This window comes from Antechinus flavipes, chromosome 1 (genome assembly GCF_016432865.1).
Source record: "Antechinus flavipes isolate AdamAnt ecotype Samford, QLD, Australia chromosome 1, AdamAnt_v2, whole genome shotgun sequence".
NCBI classification, from domain to species: Eukaryota; Metazoa; Chordata; class Mammalia; order Dasyuromorphia; family Dasyuridae; genus Antechinus; species Antechinus flavipes.
Window position 1 is genome coordinate 363560905 of NC_067398.1, and position 13183 is coordinate 363574087.

At 38.2% G+C, this 13183-nt stretch overlaps 1 protein-coding gene across 1 annotated transcript in view; it reads left to right on the top strand.

The window, feature by feature from the left end:
* Window positions 1-13183, top strand: part of LOXHD1 (lipoxygenase homology PLAT domains 1) — a 271094-nt gene that overhangs the window by 157861 nt on the left and 100050 nt on the right. The window contains exons 22-25 of the mRNA XM_051969666.1: window positions 1115-1302; window positions 3601-3705; window positions 5923-6054; window positions 7798-7962. Of these exons, the coding sequence (XP_051825626.1) occupies window positions 1115-1302; window positions 3601-3705; window positions 5923-6054; window positions 7798-7962 (590 nt within the window). The remainder of the gene's footprint in view (window positions 1-1114; window positions 1303-3600; window positions 3706-5922; window positions 6055-7797; window positions 7963-13183) is intronic.

The window sequence follows — 13183 nt, forward strand, 5'->3', positions numbered from 1 at the left end:
TAACTAGTAATAAATCACATTTATGTAGTATTTTACAGAATACATAGCTCATTCATACCCTATATATAAAATTTGTTACCAACTACAGCTATAGAAATAGCACAAGTTTTATAACCCCATTTGATACATAAGGGGAAAGAGGTTCAGAAAAATATAATGATAATAATAATAACAATTAGCATTCATATAGTACTCTAAGATTTGAAAAGTGTTTTATAAATATTATGTCTTTTTATCCTTGCAACAACCTTGGAAGATAAATAATATTACTAGTTTTATTTATAATAATATTATTTTACAAATGAAGAAATTGAAACAAGGCAGAAGTGAAGTGACTTGCCCATAGTCACGCAGTAAGTGTGTGAGGCCTAATTTGAGCTCAGGGCTTCCTGACACCAGGTGGAGTGCTCCATCTGCTCTACTACCTAACTACTGACATGTCTAACATCATTAGAAGAACCAGAATTCAAGAATAGCTCAAAAGACCAAGCTCCGACATTTGATGCATTTTTCTTATCCATGAGGCAAAGAAAGTAGATACAGTAGGATGAAAAATATTATTTTAAAGTAAAATTAGAGGCAGTTAGATGGCACAATGTATCTGAAGTCAGTAGGACCTGAATTCAAATGTGACCTCAGACACTTAACACTTCCTAGCTGTGTGACCCTGGGCAAGTTACTGGACCCCAATTGCCTCAGCAAAAAAAAAAAAAAAAAAAAAGTAAAATTATATTGGTTCTGGATCACTTAATGTGGTCCTTCTAGGGCTAAGGTTGCTCAAATAGATAAATTGTCCAGGGGTTAGAACACAAACCTCAGTTAATTGATATTCTCATTAACCTATCAATTACCTATTCTAAGATTCTTGTGGGAAAGAGTTCAAGCAGAACTCCCTAAAACTTTGGGTCCTTTCAAGCAGTTCTGGCAACTTCTAGAGAAAAAAAAAAGTCTTTGTTGACCTTGCTGGGGATCCTATATGGCCATGTAGGAGGAGGTGAGGGCTTCAGAAGGTGTTCCTATTAATTGACATTGACAATGGCTCCCTCCCTATCTTCCAGAGACTCTCATAGAGTTTGAGGCGCCAGTCTACCATAGTTCCCTTGTCTCCTTTTAGGTACTACTTCCCGTGCCAACGCTGGCTGGCAGTCGATGAAGACGATGGGCAGCTCTCCAGGGAGCTGATCCCAGTGGATGAGTCATATATCCTGAAGGATGAGGGGAATGAAGAGGAAGAGGGCGAGGAAGGAGGAGGAGGAGGAGCTGAAGATGCTGGGCTTGCCAACCTGGCCCTGGATATGAAAGGTTCCCTTGACCTTGTACTGATTCATTCCTTCCCATCAACAATTGAGACTCCTAAATCCCTCAGGCTGTATCCCCTCCACATTCCGCTTCTCACCACATGATTCAGCTTTTTCCCCACATAAACCCTCTTGGGTCTCTCTGGCATCCTCATTGGGCTGCATGTGCCATGTTCATTCCTGCCTCCGTATCTGTGCCTCCTTCTTGGAGTGCCCCATTAAAATCCAGCTTAAGTTACCACCTGAAACCTTCCCCCAAACCTCCAGCCTATATCAGATTCGCCCCCTGACTCCCCACAGAAGCGATTACTTATGCTACATATTTGGCACTTACTCACACGCTATCCTGCTTTGGTCTCTAATTATTTCAATTCCATTACATTCAACATAGAGTTATCAAGTGCTTACTATGTGCAAGGCACTCTTCTATCAGTCAGCAAGTACTTATTAATGTCTGCTCTGCATCAGGTACCCTGCAAGGCCAGGGAGGAACATGTACAAAGAATGAAATAATCTGTACTCACAAGAAGTTTACATTCTAATGGGGAAAAGATTCAAAATCACAAAAATATGTCACATAAATATAAAGTTAATAAATACATACATATACACACACACAAAGTAATTAAATACAAGGTAGTTTGGGAGGGAGGATACTAGCATTACTGAAGAGTGGAGATCAGAATATGGTGTTTGAATGGCATCTTAAAAAAGAAAAGAGGTGGAATTCCACTGTGAGGTGGAAATAAAGAAGGAGCACATTCTAAGCATGAGCTGTTAGTGTAGAGACATGAAGACAGATGTGTTATGAATGAGGAACTGAGAGAAAAGATCATTTTGGATAGTGGAGTGCGGGAAGATGCATAAGGAACAATAAGGGTGGAAAGATAGATGAGGGTCAAGTTGTGCAGGACTTTCAAAGCCAATCATAGGACTTTCTATTTTATTCTAGAGGCAATAGGAAATCACTGGAATAGGATGTCAGATGGTCAAGATATATAGTTAATGAAAATTACCTTGATAACAGTGTGGGATATTTGGAACAGGAAGATCAAGTAAAAGGTGGAATACTCTAGATGAAAAGTGATGAGGACCTGAACAAAGATTATATTTCAGAGAGATGATAAAAGTAAAACAGCCATGTCTGGAATTTGAATGGATATGTAGAGTGAACTATTGTCTTTTCTCCACAACTTGTTCTTTAAGGAAAAGGCAAAGGCAAAGGTTTTATGGTTGGCAGTAATTACAAAAGTTTAGCTGGAGACTGATATCATGAGAATGGTCCATGCTAGCTGGTTAAAAGTGTCCTAACTCCAGACAGGGGACAGAGTGCTCTAGTCATCTCTAAGTCCCTAAGTCCATCTCTCAGCAGTATTTATTGGGTGTTCACTGTACGATCCCAGAAAAAAGGGAGGATCCTGTTCCTGCTTTCAAGAAGTTTTCAGCTAATGGAGGAAGAAATGACCAACATATGTGACAAATACACAGAAATGGGAAAAAAGGAATACATGAAAACCATTCAGAGTTAATCAAGAGGCAGCATGATGATACGAGTAGAGGACAGATCTTAGAATCAGGAAGATCTGGATTCAAGTCCTATCTATAACACATCGTGCTTGATTATAAACAAGTTATTTAACCTTTTGGTGCCTTTCCTAAGAGCTTAAATTATAGAGGTGTTGGTCTGCATTGATGGAGTTTCCATATGTAGTTCTCTGCACTAATGCATTAATGCAACCTCCTCACCCCCCAACCAAAACAAAAATCAGAGCTAATTATAGATATTCAGAGGCAGAATATTTAGAGTTTTCAGGACGGATTAGAGTGACTGATTCAGATAGAGCACACAAAGAAGGCTCTCTGGAAAAGGTGAGATTGAATTTTGCTTCTAGGAAAGGTCCTGATTTATCAGAAAGAAGGGAGAAAAATTCCACAGCTTGGCAGACAAAGTAAAAATATCCATAAAGAGCACTGGGACATTTGCTCATGGAATAGACCTAATTTCTCTGGTGGCAGCTGGTAGCTGAGCTATACCCATAGCCCATCCCCTTAGTTTATTCCTTACTCCCTCCCCATGACTCCCTTGAGGTCATGCAGAATATCACCAGCTCCTGGGGAACCACTTTGGAAGCTCTTCCTAATGGCCATGGAGTCATGGAAATTTGCCTGGCCTGTGGAGCTGAGGTTATCTGACGGTGTCAGTGACCCATGGGCCACAATCCAGATTTGCCCTTTTCTCTCACCATTCCTGAGACTGAGAACAGCTCCCACTGCTCACACCTCCACGCCCCTCACCCGGCAGATAAATCCACCATGTATTCAGTGACTGTGAAGACTGGTGACAAGAAGAGAGCGGGCACGGACGCCAATGTCTTCATCACTCTTTTTGGCACAGATGATGATACAGGTAAAAACTCTGGATTTGGGAAGGAGACCTGATTAATTTAATTAATAATTTTAATAATAATTTAATAATTAATTAGTAAATTAAAATGTCTCTAGAAATTTGTATTGAATTCTAAAATCTACCTATAGTTTCCCTTCTAAGCTATAAGGGACATATTGGGAGTCATCTAGTCTGTCTTTCTGCCTTAAGGAAAGACTGCATTCTCCTCAGAGAAGGATGCTTCCTCTTGGGTAAAGACTGTATGACATTCTCTTGTGTAAGCAGCCTAGAGTTTTTCAACTTTTATAACTACTATATAATCCTAGTCAATATCTCCTTTTTAGAACTTAGGAAAAAATTCCCAGAAGAATCACACAGATCAGTAACGCATAAAACAATAGAATCTTTTTTAATGGTCTGTCTTCACTATTCAAAAGGCGGTTTACAGCTTAAATGAAAGTAGGAAGCCCCTGGATGGGGCAACAAGAAGAAAATGATTGGTGATATCTCCAGAGCTTCAAGGGTGGGAAGGATGTTCATACCACAGCAGGAGATGGAATGGAAATTAGTGAAGTGGACTTGATGATGCTTCTTCAACTGGGCCACTTTCATATTTGACCCATTCTACTCCACCAGGTTCCTTTATCATCTCTCTTCCTGATCAACACAGGGATACCTGGTTCTCATTTACCTCCCTAGCCCACTGAGGCAGCCAAGTAGTGAAAGCTTGTGTGGGGAAGAGTTAGTTCTCACTCAAGTCTTTCTGACTGATTTCCCATCTTTGAACTCTGAGGCAGGGAGAGTTTGGTATTGACTGAGAGAGATTTTGATGAATGAAATAGGAAAAGCAATTTGGAGGCATGATTTCTGGGGTATATTTCCAGAAAATGGCAGGGTGGGACAGGAGCCTAAGAGGAGGTTGTCAAGCAGGAAGGACAGATTATACCCAATGTCCAGGAAAGAAATAAATAAAAGCAAGAGAGGCTGATGGGTCCCAGAGAGGTTCATAGGCATGAGTTATTTGGGACTATCACAGAAATTCTGTACCATATCTGACCTAAATCCATCTTCTTCCATTCTAGTCCCTTGTGCCTTTTTTTAGCCCCCTATTCTCAGCCCTGTTCATATAGTAACTCTTGATGGACTCGAAAATTATTAAATGAAAACCCTTTTCCCTCAGCCTTCTTTCCCTCAGGATAAATGTCTCTAGATCTGTTAATAGGTCTTTCTACTAAGAGCCCCTTCTCAAATTGCACATTGCTTCCTTTGATTTCCCTATGGCCATCACTGAGTTTGCATTTCAAAATCTGAATGACAGGGGCTCTGGACCCCAAACATGAGGGAGCTGATTGCTATGCTTTCCATCAGCTTCCTTTATTCCTCTCCTGACATTGGGAATTCTTGAGGGGTAGGGGAGATTGTGATTTTGCAAATCTTAAGCAAATATGACCAATAAATGTAAAGAATATCAAGCAGCTACTGGACAGAAGGTGCCAGCATCACTGGGCAATGCTAAGGAACCTGGAGACAGCAGAAACTTTCTTTCAATTCCCCTTCTCACGGTTTTTTTTTTCCCGCCAGCTAGCAACCTACTTCTTTAATCAGTCGATCAGCTGGCCAGTGATATAGTTAACCAGCTGTTAACTTTCTCAATACTTAGTAGATGCTCAGGCTTTACTACGTGTCCCCACTTAATAAGGAAGATGAAACAAGGGAAGTTGTTTCTGCAGACTGGGTTGCTGGTTAGAGAGTAGGGTCTATTAATCCCAAAAGAATCCTTATAGGAAACAAACCAGAGATATGATTCAGGGGATATGCATGAGAAGACCAGGTGGACTTGGAAGGAGTTTTTAAATTCAGAAGAAAACAGGGACAGCTATTCATAAATACAGTTCAAATTCCAGAGTGACATCAAGATCGTCACCAAACTCATAGGATTTTATAAATGAACCAAAGGCCAAAAGTGAAGTGTTTAGAGAACACAGCTCCTGGTGTGCCCTTTATTTTTTTCTGTCTCCCAAGAGGAATCTTGCAAGAACTCCCTTAGTCCTAGGAACATACCGCTTTCTGCCAAGGAAATGTTAAAGGATACCTGCCTTACCTCACGTCCTTTCCCAACTTCCCATGCCTTTGGGGAAAGACAGGGAGGGCTGAGCTACTGTCAGGCTGTAATGATTAGGTAGTTTTAGAGAATCCTGCATGTATGTGGTCAGTCATGTGGGGCCACTGCATTGGCAGGGACAATTCTCTTGAAGTCTTCCAAGTCCAGCAACAAGGACAAGTTTGAGAGAGGGAGCATTGAAATCTTCACGGTGGATGCATTTTACCTTGGAGAGCTTCAGAAAATCAGGATTGGTCATGACAATACAGGTGAGTCTTGTTTTTTTTGTCCCCCATTTCTTGCAAAGAACATAAGACTCCCAGAAATATTACCCTGTTAGCCCCTGCTATCTATGACTCAGGGCTGTCTTTGAAAGGAGTACCTAGTGACAAATTGTGACCTGCGCCAAACATCTTTCCTGACTCCTCATATGCAAGGAGAGATTTGTTATCTAAACTCAACTTGAATCCATTAATATTTGCAATTTTCAACACTCAATCCTCCTATGTGGCCATTATTTGGAGCAGGGCCCTTATCACATCTTGTATAGAATTACAATAGCCCCCTAATCCCTCTCCTCTTCCATTTTCTTCCCTTTCCATTTTCCATGTAAGTACCAAATTGATACTCCTGATGGATAGGTATGAAGCATATCCCTCTCCTTCTCAAGAAACTTTAGTGGTTCCTAGAGAATACAAATTTCTCTGGAATTTAAGCCTTTTATAATCCCATTCCAACCTGGTTTCTAGATTAATTTTATAGTATTCTCCTTCATACACTTTATATTCAAATCAACTTATTGCTCATAACATTCCATCCTTGACTCTGTTCATTTGACTTATCACCCTATATCTTGTGTCACCTCTTGGATTTCTTAGCTCCATTCAAAGCTGATCTCAGATACTACCTTACAACTAAGTGCTTTCCTAATCCACCCAGGTATTATTCTCTCACCTCAAATTTATCTTGCATATATTTTATATCTATTTAACTGTTTATATGTTATTTTCTCTCTGTCCCAAGATAATATAAACTCCTCAAGAGCAGACAATTTCATTTTTGTTTTCCTATCCCTAGCACTTAACACCTAGCCTGGGATATAATATAATCTAATTGTTGTTGGTTAAATAGAATTTTACCATCTCTTGGGAGTCAAGAGTCTACTATTTTTACATCCAGTAAAGACTTCCTTTTGATTTACTCATGTACCCTTGGGGACACACAAATCTTAGAGTTTCTGAATTTTGAGAATCCAGCTATGTCCTTCTCCCTCTCTTATTTGTCCCTATTCCTCCAACCTTCTCTACTTCCACCCCCATTTTCTTGTCTTCTTTTTCATTTCTTCCTGTGTTCTCATTAATGACACATATGTATGGCCTGCCGAAGAAAGACAGCTTTGCACATACCCAGAGATGGACCAAATTGCATTTGCTTTCCTGTTGCCATCTTCCTCCTTTCATGATAGTAATTAATTGGGTCATCAAAGGAATCATACTCCTCCTTTCCCTCTCCTCACTAAAAGCTCCTGCTATTCATCTTAGAGTAATTTCCCTGTTTTCAAAATGGGCCCTGAGAGAAATCACAAAGTCTGTAGGATTTGTTTTTGGTGTATCTTTAGCTTCCTCATTCTGAGTGGTTCTTCCCTTACACTATAATGCTATCCCTTCCTTTCCTTGGATTTTACCATTATCCCCATACTCTGTCTCCCTTTCTCCTATCAGGACTAACTCTCACAATTCTTAGTTCACACCAAGATGTCAATGACAGAATAGCTTAGAGTGCAATCCCTCCCAAGAGTGTATGCATTTTTAATTGGAATCAAGACCCAAATTAAAGGGATAAGACACTAATGGTGGATTTTCACACATTATCTAGTTGCTACAGGATGATTTGAGTAACTGGGTATTGGGGCCTTTTCCTTGGCCCTGAAATCTCACCAAATATAGAGAAAAAAAAACAACTTCAAATACTTCTCTGCCTACTTATTAGGCCAGTCTTGTATTTTTCCCTAGGCAAGTCCCCAGGCTGGTTTGTGGACTGGGTAGAAGTAGATATGCCATCCCTAGGAAAATGCTTGACGTATCCCTGTGGACGATGGCTAGGAAAAGAGGAAGATGATGGGTCCACTTACCGGGATCTTTTCCATGCAGAGCTCCAGACCAAAACTTATATTCCATGTAAGTATATAGTAGCTGTTCTTGTGTCCTCACCTCAAATGCTTCCTGTCTCTTTCCATTCAGCGCACTGTAAAATGGGCCAGCCCAGCTGGCTTTGGGTCTTCCATTTCTTTCACAAAGGGTCTAAGAAGGGCTGGCAAAGGGCTGACAGTATGATAAAGGCACTTGAAGAAGGGTCATAAAATCTGGATCCTTGTCTCCCCTTCATTACAAATTGGCTGTGTGACCTTAACCAAGTTACCTCTTTTGATCTGTTTCCACATCATAATATTTACTTTTGATCCCTCATAGAATTGTGGTATACATCAAAAAAGCTAATCTAATTAAAAACATTCTGAAAATACTAAAAGTGTAAAAATGCAAGTACAGTTAGGTGACACAGTGGATAGAGCACAGGGCCTGGAGTTGAAGAACTTATCTTCCTGAGCTCAAATGCTGTCTCAGATACTTAATAGCTATGTGATCCTAGACAAGTCACATAATCCTGCTTGCCTCTGTTTCCTCATTTATAAAATGAGCTGGAGAAGGAAATGGTGAACCACTCCATTATCTTTGCCAAGAAAACCCCAAATGGGGTCACCGAGAGTCAGACTTGACTGAAAAGTAACTCAACAACAATAAAACCATCTTCAGGCTCACCAACCAATTTTCATTCCATTCATTAATGCTCCTACCTTGCATATAATCACTTTCTTATTCATCCAGTAAAAGGATTTCTCCTGATACTTGGGCTGAGTTGGAGATTGGAAAGTATTCATAGAATCCCAGACTTTTATTGTTTTCTTGCTTTAGAGAGTACCTTGTGTAACCTGCACTCAAGCAAGAATTACTCCTTATAATATACTTATCAAATGGTCATCTAGCATCTTCAGTGAAGGCTGCTGGTGAGGGGGAACCCATTAGTTAGTCAACAATGTCAGCAATTATTTAGTAAGCACTTATTGCGTGCCAGAAACTGTGATAAACGCTGAGTTTACAAAGAAAGGTAAAAACATAGTCTCTACCCTCAAAGAGCTCATGTTCTATTAATCTCACAGGAATGGCTCTAGTAGGGGTAGCGAGGGACTGACAAAGCCCTGAAGAAGAGTTAGATTTAAGCTGATTCTTGAAGAATACTTGGAAAAATGATAGGCAGGGGTGAAAAGGGTGAAAATATTCCATGCATTGGGAATACTTTAACAAAAAGAAACAGTTGGGAGTGTAGTGAGATTTATGGCAAGTAGATGAGTGTGGCTGAATCATAAAGCATGTAAAAAGAACTAAAGTATAAGACAGCTAGAAAACTAGGAAAGCAAGATTATAAAAGTTGTAAATGCCAAGGAGATTTTTTTCTTTCCTTGAACCTGGAAGTAATAGAGACTTACTGGAGTTTATTGAGTAGAGGGATAACATGATCACTCTTGTGCTTTAAGGAAGCTCACTATGGAAGTATTAGAGTGAGAGAGAGTTGAGCCAAGATGATCAAGAAGAAGCCCATTGCAGCAATTCAGGGATAAGGCAGTGAGGGCCTGCACCACAGGGGTGGTTAGATGAATAGAGAAAAGGGATGTATATGAAGGATGTGGCAAAGTTAAAAATGATAAGATGGCAACAAGTATGTAAGGTGACTGAGAGAGAGTCAAAGCTGATTGTGACTTTTGAAATCAATCTATATCCTGATTGCCTTCAAAAAAAAACAAACTAAAACAAAGATTATTGAAAGCAACTATCATATTATTAAGTTTTCTTTCTATTTTTTAGGAAGAATACTCTCTATTCTTTCAATTGGTCTTTATATGGTATGAACGCACCCAGGATTATCAGTGTCCTTTCTGAGATAAATTGCTAGAGAGGTCATCTGACCAGAGCCGAGTAGAAAATATAAATCCATTCATTTGTTTATTCTAGGGATGTATAGGGGTGTGAAGCTGTTGATCTGGAGAAGCTTTCCCTCTGTCAAACAGAGGGAAACTGTTTCCTTTGGTCATTATCTGGTCAATAGGAACATAAAGTGTCCACTTGCAAGACCTACAAGAACCATATGATAATGATATATCAAACCAAAACAAAACAGGATTATATTCTAGAAAGAGGAGAAATTTGATCCAGTAAATAGAATACTGGATTTATAATGAGAAGGTTTCAGTTCAAATTCTGGTTCTTCTCCTTCCTATCCATACAATCTTAGGGATTGGACTCAATGGCCCTCTAATATCCCTTCCAATTCTAAAGCCATATTTCTAAGATAATTATTGCCTTTTTAAATGGAATCAAGAGTTTTATTCTCTCCCCTACTTCCTAATAATCATCCAAGTATGATTTCCTTTCTGAGAATGATGACTTTGTATTTTATTTTGTTGGATAAGGGATCAGGGCTGCATGGACAAGGGGAAAAGAAAGCTTCAGAAGGAGTCCCTATTAAATATTAGAGGGCCTGAGGCTCTAGATGTTTAGCTTCCCTGTGAACTATTCCTCCCAGCTCAGGAAGCATATTCCAAGTACTAAGCATTGAGATGAGGTTCCCAAATTCTGGTCCCCTTAAGTTCCATGTTCAAGGGCTGAGAGTTTGGAACAGGTAACCTATAGGGTCTCTTCTAACTCTACATTTTTATGATTCTTCTTTTAAATTTTTTAAACTACTGAAATGGAACACTTCAAGGATATCAAAATATTCTTCAGACCAAACCGAAACCTAGAAAAATTTCAGTCTGTTCAATATCTTGCCTGCATTCCAAGTAGAGAAAATTAAGTCAGGTTAGGTCCTGATACTGGTATTCGTGATGTAGGATAGACCAATTGACACAGACAAATGTGTAAAAGCTCTAGGGAGAGTAGAAAAGGAAAGAAACACTAACTGTAGCCTTTGAGAATGGAAAAATCAGTTTGCTTGTCAAGAGCTAAGGGAATGGGTAAGGGAGAAACAGAAAGGGAGAGGAAATTTTGTGACTCTCAGAGGCAATCCTTAGAATGCTTGTTTCATTGATCTGCTTCCGACTTTCTCCCTTAGGACAGTCCAGACTTCATAAAAGAGGAGTTTTTACTGTCTGTCCTTTAAGATTGTTGCTTCTGGCTTGATATTAAAAAAATCCATTTACTCTTCATTCTTCTGAACACGGTTGCCAAAGCAGGCACAAGAACTCAGGTTTTCATGACCCAGGAGGAAGGGAGCTGCTTCAACTTCCAAGGGAGCAGACAGGGAAAAAAGAAGTCTCTGCTATCTCTGTTTCTATCTTTCATCATCTCCCTGTTTCTCTCAGTGTTTCTTTATCTGTCTCTGTCGTTTAGAAGTAATAGAAATCCATGAACCTCCCTCAGTGGTTATCAAACTTTTTGATCTTAGGCCACTTTATACACTTAAAAATTATTAAGAACCACCCCAAAGACCTATTGTTTATCTATTTGATATCGATATTATTCTGAAGAAATTAAAACATATTAATATTATTTTAAATTAAATTTTAGTATTTTATTTTTCCACAATCACATGTAAAAACAATTTTAAACATTCATTTAAAAAACTTTGAATTCTAAATTCTCTGCTTTCCTCCTTCCTCATTGCTCCCACCCCCCACCATAGAGAAGGCAAGCAATTTTATATAGGTGATACATGTGTAGTCATGCAAAACATTTCCATAATAGTCATCAACCAAAAAATACCTCAAGAGAAATAAAGAAAATAAAAAAGTGTGCTTGAATCTGTATTCAGATACCAACAGTTTTTCTCTGCCGATGGACAGCATTTTTAATCATACATCTTAATATTACTATAAATGGTTTGATCTTATTAAACCTCTGAACAGGTCTAGGGGGCTCTCAAGACACACACCCCCATTATGTTTTAAGAACAATTGCTCTAATATTCCAGTCTTCTTATTATGGTGAGAGGTCATATTTAACTGGAAGAGTCTGCTTCAAAATGAGGAGCTACTCACAATTCAGATTCAGACACAGATTAGTGGGGGGAGCTCTTATACAAGTCCAGGCTTGTTATCTCTAAACTTATTTCATTGTGCATGCTTTCAGAAAAATATTTTAAAGTATACACCTCTAATAGCTGTATTTTTATTACTAAACTATGTTAGGCATGATTTAAATACTACTACTAATAATAACTGATTAATATATGAGGTATATTAAAAAAGTTTCACAAAAATAGAAATTAAGAAAGAATGAGATAAATGGGAATAAGCAATTTTTAGAAATTTTAAATTTATTAAACACACACATATATACAATCCTTTTTGTTTTTTGAACCCAACTTCTTAAACTGTGAGTTATGAACACATGTGGGATCATACAATGGAATGTGGTGCCATGAAATTATGATTTATTATCAGTAAACGTTTGATTTGTATATCCATTTTATATATTTACTTATTCAGGATTATGTAAAAATTTCTCCAGTGAAACAGCTTATGAAGCTCTGTTTTAGAACAATGTGCTTCATTATCACTTATTTTAAAAATTCTTGTGTATGTTCTAAGGTGTAAATTAAATATTAGTAATTAATTTTTCAGTCCATTTCATCAATGTAAGTAGTCAGTGAGATGTTTTAATTTTAAAAGTATTTTACAGTTCCAGGAAAACTTTATTTTATATATTAAAAGAAAAACAATCTGTATACAATAGATTTGCAATTTCATGTAAAATCTTTTTTCCTAATCTACAATGTTATGGAAATGCTTGTTTTATTTCTTAAGTTCAGAATAAAATAAATAAAATTTAAAAAAAATAAACATTAAGATATATAATATAATCTTTTCAGTAAGATTCATGTACCACACATAATACAAAAACATCAAGAAAATGTGCATTGTCATTGGTTTCAACCCAGCAGAAAGTTTTCAATATAAATCCATGTCTCTAGCTTTTATGGCTCAGCCTAATAGATAGTATCATATCTTAATTTCCTATTCATGTTTGGATACTTTAGTTATGTTTTTATATGAGTTTGAAGAGCAAGAGCAGCAAAAAAAAGCCAGTTTGGCTGACTATAAAGTGTATTAAAGGGAAAAACATATAATGAAGCAGCAAAGGTAATTTGGGGCCAAGCTGTGCATGGACTTAAATGATGAAGGAGTTTATATTTGATCCTAGAGATAATAGGATGCCATTGAAATATATTGAATTGGGAAAGGCAGGGTGTGGTGGAGCATGACAGACCTGTGCTTCAGGTATATCACTTTGGTGACTATGTTGGGATGGGATGAAAGAGGGAAGAACCTTGAGGCAAGGAGAAGAA